The sequence below is a fragment of the Lampris incognitus genome, chromosome 1 (genome assembly GCF_029633865.1).
Source record: "Lampris incognitus isolate fLamInc1 chromosome 1, fLamInc1.hap2, whole genome shotgun sequence".
Taxonomy (NCBI): Eukaryota; Metazoa; Chordata; class Actinopteri; order Lampriformes; family Lampridae; genus Lampris; species Lampris incognitus.
In genome coordinates this window covers 83,684,138-83,702,368 of record NC_079211.1, presented here as the reverse complement: position 1 = coordinate 83,702,368, position 18,231 = coordinate 83,684,138, and the positions used below count along the sequence as shown (strand labels likewise).

The 18,231-nt window shown below is 46.6% G+C and overlaps 2 protein-coding genes across 5 annotated transcripts in view; one reads left to right on the top strand and one right to left on the bottom strand.

Annotated features, from left to right (window-relative positions):
• The first annotated feature begins 234 nt into the window (after nt 1–234).
• Nucleotides 235–5,607, top strand: gstt2 (glutathione S-transferase theta 2). Of its 2 annotated transcripts, none has more exons than XM_056274364.1 (5): nt 235–711; nt 2,766–2,853; nt 2,968–3,118; nt 3,359–3,535; nt 4,875–5,607. In XM_056274364.1, the coding sequence occupies exons 1-5, from the start codon at nt 588–590 to the stop codon at nt 5,163–5,165; spliced, it is 831 nt and encodes a 276-aa protein (XP_056130339.1). In that variant the 5' UTR covers nt 235–587; the 3' UTR covers nt 5,166–5,607. The 2 variants fall into 2 exon arrangements, with proteins under 2 accessions (XP_056130339.1, XP_056130348.1); XM_056274373.1 differs by having other exon boundaries at nt 251–711; nt 4,871–5,156.
• Nucleotides 5,608–8,098: 2,491 nt separating this feature from the next.
• Nucleotides 8,099–18,231, bottom strand: part of chek2 (checkpoint kinase 2) — a 253,196-nt gene continuing 243,063 nt past the window's right edge. The window contains exons 14-15 of one of the 3 annotated variants that reach the window (XM_056274332.1): nt 8,927–8,992; nt 8,099–8,791 (exon numbers count right to left, since the gene is read on the bottom strand). In XM_056274332.1, coding sequence (XP_056130307.1) covers nt 8,684–8,791; nt 8,927–8,992 — 174 coding nt within the window. In that variant the 3' untranslated portion in view covers nt 8,099–8,683. Of the gene's footprint in view, nt 8,993–18,231 lie in introns of all 3 variants that reach the window. The other 2 variants (XM_056274324.1, XM_056274315.1) reach the window with 2 other exon arrangements.

Genomic DNA, 18,231 nt, shown 5'->3' with positions numbered 1-18,231 from the left:
TGCGCCGCATTACACATCCGGGTCCTCCCCCGACGAAACAGAACGCAAAGAACAGAAGCGTCTGCGCCGCATTACACATCCGGGTCCTCCCCGACGAAACAGAACGCGTGGCAGAACGGAAGCATCTGCGCCGCATTACACATCCGGGTCCTCCCCCAACAAAACAGAACGCGTGGCAGAACAGAAGCATCTGCGCCGCATTACACATCCGGGTCCTCCCCCGACGAAACAGAACGCAAAGAACAGAAGCATCTGTGCCGCATTACACATCCGGGTCCTCCCCCAACAAAACAGAACGCAAAGAACAGAAGCATCTGCGCCGCATTACACATCCGGGTCCTCCCCCAACAAAACAGAACGCAAAGAACAGAAGCATCTGCGCCGCATTACACATCCGGGTCCTCCCCCAACAAAACAGAACGCGTGGCAGAACGGAAGCATCTGTGCCGCATTACACATCCGGGTCCTCCCCCAATGGGGAGCATTATTTTCTAGGACTAAAGCACGCGCGCGGCCTCGGCCCACCGCCTGAGACAGGAGGCGCGAGCTGCATCTCACCTCAACTTGAACCGGGTTGATTCGTCGTCATGACGGGCAGGAAGGCTGTTGAGGTGTATTTGGACCTTCTGTCGCAGCCCTGCCGGGCGGTGCACATTCTGCTCAACTATAATAGAGTCCCGCACAGCGTCCGGACGGTGGCGCTGAGGAGGGGTGAGGACAACCAGGCTAACGCACTAACCTAACGACAACTAAGTATAAACAACCGACCAACTAACCGAACACTAAACGTGGCTAAGCTAAGCTAAGCTAGCGGTCAGTTTGTCCCGTCATGACCTTTGCTCTGGTGAACTTTGACCTGGTTTGTTTCTCATGGAGTTTAAACACACCAAAAACAAGTGCAGAAATGTGCTAATGGTGTATTCTGTGATTTCCTTTCACTGTTTGTGTCGACAGTTTATTCAAAAAGACTGGTGTAAGTGTAGCAGTTTATTCAAAAAGACTGGTGTAAGTGTAGCAGTTTATTTAAAAAAACTGGTTTAAGTGTAGCAGTTTAAGTAAAAAGACTGGTGTAAGTGTAGCAGTTTATTCAAAAAGACTGGTGTAAATGTAGCAGTTTATTTAAAAAGACTGGTGTAAGTGTAGCAGTTTATTTAAAAGACTGGTGTAAGTGTAGCAGTTTATTCTAAAAGACTGGTGTAAGTGTAGCAGTTTAAGTAAAAAGACTGGTGTAAGTGTAGCAGTTTATTTAAAAGACTGGTGTAAGTGTAGCAGTTTATTCTAAAAGACTGGTGTAAGTGTAGCAGTTTATTCTAAAAGACTGGTGTAAGTGTAGCAATTTAAGTAAAAAGACTGGTGTAAGTGTAGCAGTTTATTTTAAAGACTGGTGTAAGTGTAGCAGTTTATTTAAAAGACTGGTGTAAGTGTAGCAGTTTATTCAAAAAGACTGGTGTAAGTGTAGCAGTTTATTTAAAAAGACTGGTGTAAGTGTAGCAGTTTATTTAAAAGACTGGTGTAAGTGTAGCAGTTTATTTAAAAAGACTGGTGTAAGTGTAGCAGTTTAAGTAAAAAGACTGATGTAAGTGTAGCAGTTTAAGTAAAAAGACTGGTGTAAGTTTAGCAGTTTAAGTAAAAAGACTGGTGTAAGTGTAGCAGTTTATTTTAAAAGACTGGTGTAAGTTTAGCAGTTTAATTAAAAAGACTGGTGTAAGTGTAGCAGTTTATTCAAAAAGACATGTAAGTGTAGCAGTTTAATTAAAAAGACTTGTGTAAGTGTAGCAGTTTATTCAAAAAGACTGATGTAAGTGTAGCAGTTTAAGTAAAAAGACTGGTGTAAGTGTAGCAGTTTAAGTAAAAAGACTGGTGTAAGTGTAGCAGTTTATTTAAAAGACTTGTGTAAGTGTAGCAGTTTATTCAAAAAGACTGGTGTAAGTGTAGCAGTTTATTCTAAAAGACTGGTGTAAGTGTAGCAGTTTAATTAAAAAGACTGGTGTAAGTGTAGCAGTTTATTCAAAAAGACTGGTGTAAGTGTAGCAGTTTAATTAAAAAGACTGGTGTAAGTGTAGCAGTTTATTTAAAAGACTGGTGTAAGTGTAGCAGTTTATTTAAAAGACTGGTGTAAGTGTAGCAGTTTATTTAAAAAGACTGGTGTAAGTGTAGCAGTTTAAGTAAAAAGACTGGTGTAAGTGTAACAGTTTATTTAAAAAGACTGGTGTAAGTGTAGCAGCTAAAGTAAAAAGACTGGTGTAAGTGTAGCAGGTTAAGTAAAAAGACTGGTGTAAGTGTAGCAGTTTATTTTAAGACTGGCGTAAGTGTAGCAGTTTATTCAAAAAGACTAGTGTAAGTGTAGCAGTTTATTTTAAAAGGCTGGTGTAAGTGTAGCAGTTTATTTTAAAAGACTGGTGTAAGTGTAGCAGTTTATTTTAAAAGACTGGTGTAAGTGTAGCATTTAAAAGACTGGTGTAAGTGTTGTCAGAGAAGACGTTTCATTGTTGGCGACTCCTCAGCTCTTCACATGTAATGTAAACGTCACGCTCGGGCTGGTCTGAAGGGGATTTAGAGAGGTAGGTGCTGAAACAGCAGCGTGCTCCTGGGTCTCCTTCACCATCAGCACCCAGTCAGATCACCCAGTCACCTCACACGCAGACGACTCCCCTCTTTATAATGATATCAGTCATTCATGTTAATGCGTGTGTCGGTGTGTGTGTGTGCGTGTCGGTGTGTGTGTGTGTATGTGTGTGTGTGTGTGTGTGTGTGTGTGTGTGTAGGTGAGAACAAAACTCCAGAGTTCACTAAGTTGAATCTGATGCAGAAAGTTCCTGTCATGGTGGACAACGGGTTTGTCCTCACTGAGAGGTACGCACTCCCCCTCTCCCCCTCCCTCTCATACACACACACACACACACACACACACACACACACACACACACACACACACACACACTTCAGTGTGTTCTTTCCCTGTTGCAGTGATGCCATCCTAAAGTACCTGGTCTCCAGGTATGACATCCCACAGCACTGGTATCCACGGCAACTGGAGAGGAGAGCCAGGGTGGACGAATACACAGCCTGGCATCACACACACACACGACCACATGCTGCTAAAGTCTTTATACTGGAGGTACGTACACACACACACACACACACACACACACACACACACACACACACACACACACACACACACAGGGTGCCCATGACAGATCGACACGTGACTACCTCTGCTTTAATTTGACATGAAAAGTGAAAGGATGTTGTTACCGTGTTCTTTATTTGTGGCTATTTTGAATGTTCTGGTTCTTTTTGTGAAGGACCAAGTGCTTCATTTATGAAATAGTTATTTTTGTTGTGTGTCTGTCAGGTTCTGCTGCCCCGTATGATGGGATCTCCTCCTGACCCAGTCAAACTGAGTCGGGCTCTGGCTGAACTGGGAGAGACTCTGGACAGACTGGAATCCATGTTCTTAAAGAGACAGCCCTTCCTCTGCGGTGATGACATCACACTGGCAGACCTACTGGCCATCTGTGAGCTCATGCAGGTCAGAGGTTATGCCGGTCAGTCAGCATGTCAGACATTATCTACACACATGGCCCATATGTGTGTGTGTGTGTGTGTCTGTATAGTTTTGTTTGTTATACATATAATTGTGTTATTTTATTGCTGTTGTTGTATTATGTTGCGGATACATTACCTTGTTTTAGTGTTGTTTTACTGTATTTTTGTGTTGTGTTGTATTGTTGTTCTGTTGTACTGAGTGGAAGAGCAGCCAGACCAGCTCTGCCGAGGTAGCAGGTTTCATTTAGCACACACTTTTACCCAGTCATGTGCGTCTGAGAGCTGATACTGCACAAGCAAGCATCTAGGCAGGAGGGAAAATACGACTTAGTGCCACAAATCTGAGTTCGATTCCGACGTGGCTGCTAACAGGCTTCTATGCATAGAGTGCACAGAAGCAGATTTGTTTTAGCCCATCACGTGTCAGAGGTGATGGGGAAAGAGCGGGGTCTTTGGTCTTTGGTCTGTTCTTAAAGATTGAGGTGGACTCTGAAAATCAAACAGACTGTGATAACTCATTCCACCACCGGGGAACTACAGAAGAGAGTCTGGCTAGCAACTTAGGGCAGTGGGACGAGAGCCCAGCAGAAGCTTGGAGACTCAGTCAGGGGGGATGATGAGGTGAGTGAGGCACTGTTAGCTGGCAGCTGCAGACTGACATGGTTTCAACTACACAACAATAAAACAACACAAGTTCTGCTGAGGTTTATTAAACTAGACCCATTAAAGCTACACTGGCCTTGTTTTTCTGCAGGGTTAATACACATTTATATGAAATGCCTACAGAGCAGTTGTGTAGAAGTGGTTACAAGGCGTGCTTTAGCATGGCAGCTCATTTTGACTTGGATGTTGGTTCAGCAAAGTTGGCCCACCGCAGAACATCGATGTTGGCTTTTAAATGAACTTTCTGGTAGTGTTCATCTTTTTATATACCAACTACTTCCACACAACATTGGTCTCAGGAGCAAATGTGTGTATTGATATGCCTTTATTGGAATGCTGTACTACTGTAACTAGCTGCACCAGTGGTTCTCAATCAGGTCCTCTGCTGGTTTTCTATTGTAGCAGCTAGCAGTTGTTCAGGCGTAAAATCTCCTGGCCGGAAGCTGAACAACTGGAGCAACAGATGAATGAACTAGCTGCTGAAATAGAAAACCAACAATGCTGCTGGTGCCTGAGGACCTGATTGAGAACCACTGGTCAAGAAAGGGAGGACTTTCTCAATAACAATAATAATAACAATAATAATCATAATGATAATCTTTAGTTTTATAGCGCTTTTCAAAACAAGAGATTTTTAAGGTGTTTCTCCTCACAGCCAGTTGGGGGCGACAGAGATGTTCTGGAGAACCGACCACAGCTGCAGCAATGGCGCCGCCGCGTCCAATCGGCTCTGGGGGAGTCCTTCGATCAGGCCCATGCCGTCCTCTACGCACTACGTGATCGCAACAAGGCCAAGCTGTGAATCAGCCTTTATCCAGCCAATCAAAGCAGGGCTGAGGTGTGACGTCATGGAGGGCGGGGCAGGTGTCTGGACAGGAAGACACCAGAGTCCTTCTGGTTTAACCTGTTTACACCAAATCTGGAGCGAACCAGCTGGTCTGTCTGAATGAACAGTTGTCTTCGTCTCAGTCATGGGTCTTTTGTGTTCAAGTTGATTTTAAATATTTAAAATATTAATATTAAATATTTTAATATTAATGACAACACCAAGAGTAAATCTGTGATTCTGTAAAATGGAATAAACTGAGCAACTGGTTTCTTCTTGTCAGTCGCAGTAACACAGGTGCTGCAGGCAGACAAGGTTCCGGGTTTGAAAGGAATTCTCTTTATGTGAAGCGAATGATTTTCATTGTTGTGTTATGAAATTATTCAATTCTGAGCGTTAAATCAAAACTGAAATGAAATTCAACATTGCCAGTAAGCAGACCTGAACTGTTTCACCTCGAGTCATCTTAACTGACCAGCATGCGGCAGCAGCAGGGCATTGTGGGAAAGTGTTCGTGGTCTCGGTAGATTGTGGGCTTTCAATCAATAAATATTCTGTTGAGTCAGCCGGTTTTGTGTTTTATACGTAAAAGTGGACTGATGGTCCGGACTGTGAGGTGAGCTCCAGGCCGTCCGGACTGTGAGGTGAGCTCCAGGCCGTCCGGACTGTGAGGTGAGCTCCAGGCCGTCCGGACTGTGAGGTGAGCTCCAGACCGTCCGGACTGTGAGGTGAGCTCCAGACCGTCCGGAGTGTGAGGTGAGCTCCAGACCGTCCGGACTGTGAGGTGAGCTCCAGGCCGTGTCAGTTCTTCACCAGTTTCAGATCTGAGTCACAACAAAACCACCACAGTAAAGTGGAGAGCAGTGAGGATATGCAGCCATTTTTCTAACTTCAACCACTTGAACACCACTGCTAAAAAAAGGCACTTTCGTGGTTTTATGATAAACGATAATGGTTTTATCTTTTTTAACTTATTTTAGCTTTTGGTCTTCATGTGTGTATATCTTGTACTGTGTGTGGTCTTCATGTGTGTATATCTTATACTGTGTGTGGTCTTCATGTGTGTATATCTTGTACTGTGTGTGGTCTTCATGTGTGTATATCTTGTACTGTGTGTGGTCTTCATGTGTGTATATCTTATACTGTGTGTGGTCTTCATGTGTGTATATCTTGTACTGTGTTTGTGTGTGTGCGTGTCTTGCAGTGTCTGGTGAAGCCACAGCCCTCATTTCATTTTTAACATGTGCCTCCTGCACATTGTTTTTAATGACAATAAACTGAATTGAATTTATGATGAATGATAATGTTTTTTTTTTTAATTATTTCTGATTTTTCCCTTTTTCCTCCCAATTTAGCGGCCAATCGATCCCTATTCTAGTTCCAACACCCACCCTCGTACCGCATGCGTTCGCCAGCTGCGTCTCTCCGGCCGGCAGTCTGGAAGGAGTCGCCTCGCCACTTCCGTGACAAGGCGAATCCAGGCTGCCGAATCACTGCTTTTACCCCCCCCCCCCCCCCACACACACTCACACACACAGACGCATTCATGTGACGAACGCAAGCCCCCCCCCCCAAGACAGCGCTGCCAATTATCGCTGCTTCATCGAGTCCGGCCATGGTCGGATCTGACGAGACCGGGGCGCGAACCCCGGTCCCCAGTGGGCAACTGCACCGACACAAAGCCCATGCTTAGACCGCTACACCACCGATAATGGTTCTATAGATGATGGTTTTATGATAAACGATAATGGTTTTATAAAAGATAATGGGGGTTATGATGAATGATAATGGTTTTATAAATGATAGTGGTTTTATGATAATGATTTTATGATACATGACAATGGTTTGATAAAAGATAATGGGGTTATGATGAATGATAATGGTTTTATGATAAATGATAATGGTTTTATAAAAGATAATGGGGTTATGATGAATAATGGTTTTATGATAAATGATAATGGTTTTATAGATGATGGTTTTATGATAAACGATAATGGTTTTATAAAAGATAACGGTTTTATGATAAAAGATAATGGTTTTATAGATGATGGTTTTATGATAAATGATAATGGTTTTTATAAAAGATAATGGTTTTATAGATGATGGTTTTATGATAAATGATAATGGTTTTATAAAAGATAATGGTTTTATAAATGATAGTGGTTTTATGATAAATGATGTTTTATAAATAATGATTTTATGATAAATAATGGTTTTATGATGAATAATGGTTTTATGATAAATGATAATGGCTTTAAGAAATGAAAGAATTGTAAATTCTGGTTGTCAACCAAAAGATCAGCTGAGTCTGTCAAGAACAAAGAAGGAAGAAAGCCACTCTGTCATTGTACGGTTGTCCAGTTACAATGAATGTGTTCTCTGCATGTAACCATCATATTGTGTAGCAGCAGGGAGCAGCAGCAACACCCGGGGAACAACTCCACCTCTTTCTATTGCCTTGCTCAGGGGCACAGTCAGGAGTATTAACCGTAACATGCATGTCTTTTTAATGGTGGGAGGAAACCCAAGCAGACACGGGGAGAAGATGCAAACTCCACACAGAAAGGACCTGGGACGGCCTGGGGTTCGCACCCAGGACCTTCTTGCTGTGAGGCAACAGTGCTAACCACTGGGCCACCGTGCCGCCCAAATCAAATCAAATGACCAGTTTTAATGCATTTGTGTAAAAATGCATCACACGGTGTGATAATGCAGTCTCATGGGATCAGCTGTGAAGGTCTGACTCGTTCCCTCAAGCCTCTGCATGTCCGAGGAAACTCAGAGTCAGTGTCATGATGCGCGGCAGGGCGTCCAATGATCGTAAAAGTAACACAGAGTTGGAACATCAGCTTACATCAGACAGTTTGTTGTGTTACATCGGACTGTTGTGTTAAATCAGACGGTTTGTTGTGTTATTAAAACGTGTTAGACAGTTTGTTGTGTTATTAAAATGTGTTAGACAGTTTGTTGTGTTAAAATGTGTTAAATCAGACAGTTTGTTGTGTTAAAGTCTTTTCATGAATAAAATCCTCAAACAAAACGCAGACTGGTGAGAAACAACATTTATTCAAACAGAACATTTGTTCAGGAACAGAGTATTTGTTCAGGAACAGAACATGTATTCAGGGACAGAATATGTATTCAGGAACAGAACATGTATTCAGGAACAGAGTATTTGTTCAGGAACAGAACATGTATTCAGGAACAGAACATGTATTCAGGAACAGAGTATTTGTTCAGGAACAGAACATGTATTCAGGAACAGAACATGTATTCAGGAACAGCAGTAGGTGTATGTACAGGCACAGGAGTGTTGGAACAGCAGAATCATGAGGGAGGAGAGAAGCCATGATAGCCAACCAGCTGACTGTTTTATGGTCGTCATGACAGCCAACCAGCTGACTGTTTATGGTCGTCATGACAGCCAACCAGCTGACTGTTTATGGTCATCATGACAGCCAACCAGCTGACTGTTTATGGTCGTCATGACAGTCAACCAGCTGACTGTTTATGGTCGTCATGACAGCCAACCAGCTGACTGTTTATGGTCATGACAGCAGAGGATGGCTGGGACTGTTGTTGTCATGGTAATGCTACAGACACACAACAGACCTAAAGTGGCGTGTGATTGGCTCCCCTGTTCTACTCCTGAGCAGTGGGCAGAGTTTGGCTCCTCTTGGCTGGATTCTCCTCCTCCTCTTCCTCCCCCTCTCTGCTCCTCTTCCTCCTGGGGAAGGAACACACCCCCTCCTGCTGGGGCGAGGAGGACCACTCTTCAACTCTGTGTGTGTGTGTGTGTGGAATGTGTGTGCATGTGTGTGTGTGAGTGTGGTGTGGGTTTTGGCGTGTGTGTGTGTGTGTGTGTGCGTGTGTGCGTGCAGTTACCATTGCATCACTAGCAGGTGGAGATGGGTCCATGAGTCTATGAGCCTGGTCTAACATTACAGGGTCCTGGAAGACACACACACACACACACACACACACACACACACACACACACACCATTAGACATTACATGACATGACATTCCAGTCATGTAGCCGACGCTTTTATCCAAAGCGACTTACAATAAGAGCATCATGTACCGCAGGAGATCAGGAGAACTACTAGTCATCAGAGGTCATAAGTGCATCTAAACAAGCATCTAAGAGCAAAACCAGTGCTAAAGTAAAAGCGCAAGAAAGAGATTTTTTTGTTTTTTTTAATGAGTGAATACAATAAGTGCTAAGAGCAAGTAACAGGATAGTAGTTCTTGAAGAGGTGAGTTTTCAACCTGCGCCGAAAGATGGGCAGCGACTCCGCTGTCCTGACATCAGTGGGGAGTTCATTCCACCACTGTGAGGCCAGGACAGAACAGAGCCGTGACCGGGTCGATCGGCAGCAGGGGCCTCTGAGCGACGGGGCAACCAGGCGTCCCGAGGCAGCAGAGCGAAGTGGTGGGGCGGGGGTGTAGGGCTTGACCATGGCCTGGAGGTAGGAAGGAGCTGTTCCTTTCACTGCCCTGTAGGCTAGCACCAGAGTCTTAAACTGGATGCGAGCAGCTACTGGGAGCCAGTGTAGGGACATGAGAAGGGGAGTTGTGTGGGAGAACTTAGGGCGGTTGAACACCAGACGAGCTGCAGCTTTCTGAACAAGCTCCAGAGGTCTGATGGCCGACGCCGGGGTGCCAGCAAGGAGGAAGTTGCCGTAGTCCAGCCGGGAGATGACCAGAGCCTGGATGAACACCTGTGCCGTGTCGTCGGTGAGGAATGGGCGAATCCTCCTGATGTTACAGAGGAGAAATCTGGAGGAGCGAGCAACCGATGCAACGTTTGCAGCAAACGACAGTTGGTCGTCCAGGATCACACCCAGATTCCTCACAGTCCGAGTCGGCGTCACCACGGTGTTGTCAATGGTGACAGCCAGGTCTCGGTGTGGGGAACCTTTCCCCGAAAGGAACATCAGCTCTGTCTTATCCAGATTGAGCTTCAGGTGGTGTGTCGCCGAGAGAAGTCATGCGAGCGAACAACAGAAACCAGGGATGTCATGTACAGGGAGAACCCAGAACCGAACCCTGTGGAACGCCTGTAGTCAGTCTGTGAGGCTCCGACACAGATCCCCTCCATGTTACCTGGTAGGAGCGACCCGTCAGATAGGATGCAAACAGATCCTGTGACACCCAGCCCCTCGAGGGTAGAGAGGAGGATCTGGTGGTTCACTGTGTCGAACGCAGCTGACAGGTCCAGGAGTATCAGGACAGAGGAGAGAGAGTTTGCTCTCACAGAGTGCAGCGATTCTGGCACTGCAAGGAGGGCCATCTCTGTTGAGTGACCCACCCTGAACCCAGACTGGTTGGGGTCTAGGAGGTTGTTCTGGTGGGTGTACAAAGAAAATTGGTTAAAGACAGCACGTTCGAAAGTTTTAGATAGAAAGGGTAGAAGGGAAACCGGTCTGTAGTTTTTGACGTCAGAAGGGTTAAGTGATGGTTTCTTGAGAAGGGGGGTGACTCTAGCAGTCTTGAAGGCAGATGGAAAACATCCTGCCTGGAGGGAGGTGTTGATGAGGTGGGTTACATAGGGAAGGAGTTCAGGTGCTATAGACTGAAGAAGAGGGGGGAGGACCGGGTCAAGGGGGCATGTGGTGGGGCGACTGGATGTGATGAGGTTGAGGACCTCGTCGGGGGAGAGGGGAGCGAGTTGGGATAGGGTGGGACGTGGAGAGGTGAAGGAGGGTGCAGAGGGTGGGATAGTGCAAGCAGCAGTAACCGGGTGGTGAGAAAAGGAGGATCTGATGTCGTTTACCTTCTTGTCAAAGAAGTTAGCGAAGTCATCAGGGAGAAGGGAGGAAGTAGGTGGAGGAGGTGGGGGTTGACAAAGTGTAGAGAAGGTTTCAAAGAGTTTCTTAGGATTAGAGGCAGAGGATAGGATTTTAGAGCGATAGAAGGCAGCCTTAGCAGCAGAAAGGGAGGAGGAGAAAGTAGAAAGAAGAGATTGGAAGTTGAGAAGGTCCTCTGGAAGTTTGTCTTTTCTCCATTTTCGCTCTGCCACTCTCAGGCTCCGTCTGTCAGTACGTAATGAGTCAGACAGCCAAGGGGCAGGTGGAGTTGGGCGTGCAGGCCTGGAGGTGAGGGGACAGAGATTGTCCAGAGAAGAGGAGAGGGTAGAGAGAAGAAGATCAGTAGCAGTATCAGGGGGTAGGAGAGAGAAAGATTCAGGTGTAGGGAAGATAAAGGTAACAGAGGGAGAAAGATCAGAGGTGGAGCAAGAGTGGAGGTGTCTACAGGTGGAAACCATGTGGGTAGGGGGAGGGGCTGAGGGGGGTGAAGAGAGGGAGAGAGAGTAGGACATGAAATAGTGGTCAGAGAGCTGGAGGGGAGTAACAGAGACAGTGTCTAGTCAAGATAAGGTCCAGCTGGTTGTCGGCCTTGTGGGTAGGAGGAGAGGGTGAGAGGTGAAGGTCAAAGGAGGAGGGGAAAGAGAGAAGAGGATCTAGCTTGTCAGTGTGGATGTTGACGTCACCGAGAAGGATAAGTGCAGAGTCATCAACAGGGAAGTGTGAGACAAGTATGTCAAGCTCCTCCAGAAACTCACCAAGGGGGCCTGGTGGGCGGTACACAACCACCATGGTGAGTTTGACTGGATAAGAGACAGTAACAGCATGAAATTCAAAAGAGGGTGGAGAAAATTGTGGAATGGAAACGAGAGAGTATTTCCATTTCAGGGAGATTAGCAGGCCAGTACCACCACCCCGCCTCCCAGCTCTGGGAGTGTGAGTAAAAGAGTACACATCAGACAGAGCTGCGGGTGTGGTAGTGTTTTCTGGCATGATCCAGGTCTCAGTTAGAGCAGGAAAGTTGAGGGAGAGCAAGGATGCATAGCCCGAGATAAACTCAGCTTTCAGCACCGCAGACTGGCAATTCCAGAGCCCTCCCATCACCACTTGCTCAACGTGAGTGGAGAGAGTGGGATAGATAAGATTGGTAGGGTCACAGCGCCTAGGAGTGACCCAACGTCTATGCCAGCCCCGGGAAGAGGAAAGGACAGGAATGCGAAGGAAACACATGGTCTATACTAGGTACACAAAATACAGATGACTGACTGGATCTAAAAAGAGCAGTCCATGCTTGACCAAGTCTTGGCTTGAAAAAGTCACGCTTGCCTTTATTCACTCTAGCATTCGTTCAGCCTAGACCTGTTTACCCTCGGCTTGTTTGCCTGATGCTTCCAAGAAGCAGCAGTGATTTAAAGAACACTGACTGCTAATTGTCTGCCAGGAGTGCAGGCCACACCCTGGCCACTTAACACCCAATTGGCCAAAGAGGTACATTGAAAATAGGCCTATTGCCCAGAAACTGGTCACTTATGTAAAACTCTATCAAACCTCACACAAGACTATTAAAACTGCAAACAGCAAGTTACCAAGGAATATATTTATAAGCTAAAAGGATAACTGAATCAAAACAGCTAGGCAACAAGAAATATTTATGGGCACACTAGGTGAAAAACAGCTACAGCTAGAATAAGACAGCTACAGCTTGAATTGACAGGAAATAATAGCAGTAAACGAGTGTGTGTGTCATACTGTAGTATACAGAACCTGTAGTAATATTAGTGTGTGTACTGCAGTGAATAAGCACTAAGCCATCATATTGTAACATGGTGTGTTGTGTTGACATGGATGTCATTGCATTGTGTCGTGTTTTATCATGTATTGTATTGTGTTGTGTTGTATTGTACTGTGTTGTAATGTACTGTGTTGTATTTTGTTGTGTTGTACTGTGTTGTATTGTCTGTCTGTGTGTCATTCTGTGGATGCTGTGTCGGTCTGATGTGTAGGTCTGTGGATGCTGTGTCGGTCTGATGTGTAGGTCTGTGGATGCTGAGTCGGTCAGTGGATGCTGTGTCGGTCTGTGGATGATGTGTTGGTCTGTGGATGATGTGTCAGTCAGTCTGTGGATGATGTGGTTGTCTGTGGATGATGTGTCAGTCAGTCTGTGGATGATGTGTCAGTCAGTCTGTGGATGCTGTGTCAGTCTGTGGGTGGTGTGCCGGTCTGTGGATGCTGTGTCAGTCTGTGGATGCTGAGTCAGTCTGAGATATGTCATTCTATGGATACTGTGTCTGTGTGTGGATGCTGTGCCTGTTTTTGGATACTGTGTCATTCTATGGATGATGTGTCTGTCTGTGGATGTTGTATCTGTGTGTGGATGCTGTGTCAGTCTATGGATACTGTGTCTGTGTGTGGATGCTGTGTCAGTCTATGGATACTGTGTCTGTGTGTGGATGCTGTGTCAGTCTGTGGATGCTGTGTCCGTCTGTGGATGCTGTGTCGGTCTGTGGATGCTGTGTCAGTCTGTGGATGCTGTGTCTGTCTTTGGATGCTGTGTCAGTCTGTGGATGCTGTGTCCGTCTGTGGATGCTGTGTCGGTCTGTGGATGCTGTGTCAGTCTGTGGATGCTGTGTCAGTCTGTGGATGCTTTGTCTGTGTGTGGATGCTGTGTTAGTCTATGGATACGGTGTCAGTCTGTGGATGCTGTGTTAGTCTATGGATACTGTGTGTGTGTAGATGCTGTGTCAGTCTGTGCATGCTGTGTCTGTCTTTGGATGCTGTGTCAGTCTGTGGGTGATGTGTCTGTCTGTGGATGCTGTGTCAGTCTATGGATACTGTGTGTGTGTAGATGCTGTGTCAGTCTGTGCATGCTGTGTCTGTCTTTGGATGCTGTGTCAGTCTGTGGGTGATGTGTCTGTGTGTGAATGCTGTGTCAGTCTGTGGATGATGTGCCTGTCTTTGGATGCTGTGTCAGTCTATGGATGATGTGTCTGTCTGTGGATGCTGTGTCTGTGTGTGAACACAGTGTCTGTCTGTGGATGCTGTGTCAGTCTGTGGATGCTGTGTCAGTCTGTGGATGATGTGTCTGTCTGTGGATGCTGTGTCAGTCTGTGGATGATGTGTCTGTGTGTGGATGCTGTGTCAGTCTATGGATACTGTGTCTGTGTGTGGATGCTGTGTCCATCTGTGGATGCTGTGTCATTCTGTGGATGCTGTGTCGGTCTGTGGATGCTGTGTCAGTCTGTGGATGATGTGTCAGTCTGTGGATGCTGTGTCTGTGTGTGAACACTGTGTCTGTCTGTGGATGCTGTGTCTGTGTGTGGATGCTGTGTCGGTCTGTGGATGATGTGTCAGTCTGTGGATGATGTGTCTCTCTGTGGATACTGTGTCTGTGTGTGAATGCTGTGTCAGTCTGTGGATGATGTGCCTGTCTTTGGATGCTGTGTCATTCTATGGATGATGTGTCTGTCTGTGGATGTTGTATCTGTGTGTGGATGCTGTGTCAGTCTATGGATACTGTGTCTGTGTGTGGATGCTGTGTCCATCTGTGGATGCTGTGTCATTCTGTGGATGCTGTGTCGGTCTGACGTGTAGGTCTGTGGATGCTGTGTCGGTCTGATGTGTAGGTCTGTGGATGCTGAGTCGGTCAGTGGATGATGTGTCAGTCAGTCTGTGGATGATGTGGTTGTCTGTGGATGATGTGTTGGTCTGTGGATGATGTGTCGGTCTGTGGATGATGTGTTGGTCTGTGGATGATGTGTTGGTCTGTGGATGATGTGGTTGTCTGTGGATGATGTGTCAGTCAGTCTGTGGATGATGTGTCAGTCAGTCTGTGGATGCTGTGTCAGTCTGTGGGTGGTGTGCCGGTCTGTGGATGCTGTGTCAGTCTGTGGATGCTGAGTCAGTCTGAGATATGTCATTCTATGGATACTGTGTCTGTGTGTGGATGCTGTGTCATTCTATGGACGATGTGTCTGTCTGTGGATGTTGTATCTGTGTGTGGATGCTGTGTCTGTGTTTGGATGATGTGTCAGTCTGTGGATGCTTTGTCTGTGTGTGGATGCTGTGTTAGTCTATGGATGCTGTGTCAGTCTATGGATGCTGTGTCTGTCTTTGGATGCTGTGTCAGTCTATGGATACTGTGTGTGTGTGTAGATGCTGTGTCAGTCTGTGCATGCTGTGTCTGTCTTTGGATGCTGTGTCTGTGTGTGGATGCTGTGTCAGTCTTTGGATGCTGTGTCAGTCTATGGATACTGTGTGTGTGTGTAGATGCTGTGTCAGTCTGTGGCTGCTGTGTCGGTCTGTGGATGATGTGTCTGTCTGTGGATGCTGTGTCTGTGTGTGGATGCTGTGTCAGTCTATGGATGCTGTGTCAGTCTATGGATACTGTGTCAGTCTATGGATGCTGTGTCTGTCTTTGGATGCTGTGTCAGTCTATGGATACTGTGTGTGTGTGTAGATGCTGTGTCAGTCTGTGGCTGCTGTGTCGGTCTGTGGATGCTGTGTCTGTGTGTGGATGCTGTGTCAGTCTATGGATGCTGTGTCTGTCTTTGGATGCTGTGTCAGTCTATGGATACTGTGTGTGTGTGTAGATGCTGTGTCAGTCTGTGCATGCTGTGTATGTGTGTGGACGCTGTGTCAGTCTGTGGCTGCTGTGTCGGTCTGTGGATGCTGTGTCTGTGTGTGGATGCTGTGTCAGTCTATGGATACTGTGTCTGTGTGTGGACGCTGTGTCTGTGTGTGGATGCTGTGTCAGTCTATGGATGCTGTGTCAGTCTGTGGATGATGTGTCAGTCTGTGGATGATGTGTCTGTCTGTGGATGCTGTGTCTGTGTGTGAACACTGTGTCTGTCTGTGGATGCTGTGTCGGTCTGTGGATGATGTGTCAGTCTGTGGATGCTGTGTCTCTCTGTGGATACTGTGTCTGTGTGTGAATGCTGTGTCAGTCTGTGGATGCTGCGTCTGTGTGTGGAAGATGTGTCAGTCTGTGGATGTTGTATATGTGTGTGGATGCTGTGTCAGTCTATGGATGCTGTGCCTGTGTGTGGATGATGTGTCAGTCTGTGGATGCTGTGTCAGTCTATGGATACTGTGTCTGTGTGTGGACGCTGTGTCTGTGTGTGGATGCTGTGTCAGTCTATGGATGCTGTGTCTGTCTTTGGATGCTGTGTCGGTCTGTGGATGATGTGTCAGTCTGTGGATGCTGTGTCTCTCTGTGGATACTGTGTCTGTGTGTGAATGCTGTGTCAGTCTGTGGATGCTGCGTCTGTGTGTGGAAGATGTGTCAGTCTGTGGATGTTGTATATGTGTGTGGATGCTGTGTCAGTCTATGGATACTGTGTCTGTGTGTGGACGCTGTGTGAGTCTATGGATACTGTGTCAGTCTATGGATGCTGTGTCTGTCTTTGGATGCTGTGTCAGTCTGTGGATGATGTGTCAGTCTGTGGATGATGTGTCTGTGTGTGGATGCTGTGTCGGTCTGTGGATGATGTGTCAGTCTGTGGATGCTGTGTCTCTCTGTGGATACTGTGTCTGTGTGTGAATGCTGTGTCAGTCTGTGGATGCTGCGTCTGTGTGTGGAAGATGTGTCAGTCTGTGGATGTTGTATATGTGTGTGGATGCTGTGTCAGTCTATGGATGCTGTGCCTGTGTGTGGATGATGTGTCAGTCTGTGGATGCTGTGTCAGTCTATGGATACTGTGTCTGTGTGTGGACGCTGTGTCTGTGTGTGGATGCTGTGTCAGTCTATGGATGCTGTGTCTGTCTGTGGATGATGTGTCAGTCTGTGGATGATGTGTCTGTCTGTGGATGCTGTGTCTGTGTGTGAACACTGTGTCTGTCTGTGGATGCTGTGTCTGTGTGTGGATGCTGTGTCGGTCTGTGGATGATGTGTCAGTCTGTGGATGCTGTGTCTCTCTGTGGATACTGTGTCTGTGTGTGAATGCTGTGTCAGTCTGTGGATGCTGCGTCTGTGTGTGGAAGATGTGTCAGTCTGTGGATGTTGTATATGTGTGTGGATGCTGTGTCAGTCTATGGATGCTGTGCCTGTGTGTGGATGATGTGTCAGTCTGTGGATGCTGTGTCAGTCTATGGATACTGTGTCTGTGTGTGGACGCTGTGTCTGTGTGTGGATGCTGTGTCAGTCTATGGATGCTGTGTCTGTCTTTGGATGCTGTGTCGGTCTGTGGATGATGTGTCAGTCTGTGGATGCTGTGTCTCTCTGTGGATACTGTGTCTGTGTGTGAATGCTGTGTCAGTCTGTGGATGCTGCGTCTGTGTGTGGAAGATGTGTCAGTCTGTGGATGTTGTATATGTGTGTGGATGCTGTGTCAGTCTATGGATACTGTGTCTGTGTGTGGATGTTGTATCTGTGTGTGGATGCTGTGTGAGTCTATGGATACTGTGTCTGTCTGTGGCTGCTGTGTCGGTCTGTGGATGCTGTGTCTGTCTGTAGATGCTGTGTCTGTGTGTGGATGCTGTGTCAGTCTGTGGATGCTGTGTCTGTCTTTGGATGCTGTGTCAGTCTGTGGATGATGTGTCTGTCTGTGGATGCTTTGTCTGTGTGTGGATGCTTTGTCTGTGTGTGGACGCTGTGTCTGTCTGTAGATGTTGGTCTGTATGTGGATGCTGTGTCTGTCTTTGGATGCTGTGTCAGTCTATGGATACTGTGTGTGTGTGTAGATGCTGTGTCAGTCTATGGATACTGTGTCTGTGTGTGGATGCTGTGTCAGTCTGTGGATACTGTGTCTGTGTGTGGATGCTGTGTCAGTCTGTGGATGCTTTGTCTGGAAGATGTGTCAGTCTGTGGATGTTGTATACGTGTGTGGATGCTGTGTCAGTCTATGGATGCTGTGCCTGTGTGTGGATGATGTGTCAGTCTATGGATACTGTGTCAGTCTGTGGATGCTTTGTCTGTGTGTGAATGCTTTGTCTGTGTGTGGATGCTTTGTCTGTGTGTGGATGCTTTGTCTGTGTGTGGACGCTGTGTCTGTCTGTAGATGTTGGTCTGTATGTGGATGCTGTGTCAGTCTATGGATGCTGTGTCTCTCTGTGGATGCTTTGTCTGTGTGTGAATGCTTTGTCTGTGTGTGGATGCTTTGTCTGTGTGTGGATGCTTTGTCTGTGTGTGGACGCTGTGTCTGTCTGTAGATGTTGGTCTGTATGTGGATGCTGTGTCAGTCTATGGATACTGTGTGTGTGTGTAGATGCTGTGTCTGTGTGTGGATGCTGTGTCAGTCTATGGATACTGTGTGTGTGTGTAGATGCTGTGTCAGTCTGTGGATGCTGTGTCAGTCTATGGATACTGTGTCTGTGTGTGGACGCTGTGTCTGTGTGTGGATGCTGTGTCAGTCTATGGATGCTGTGTCTGTCTGTGGATGTTG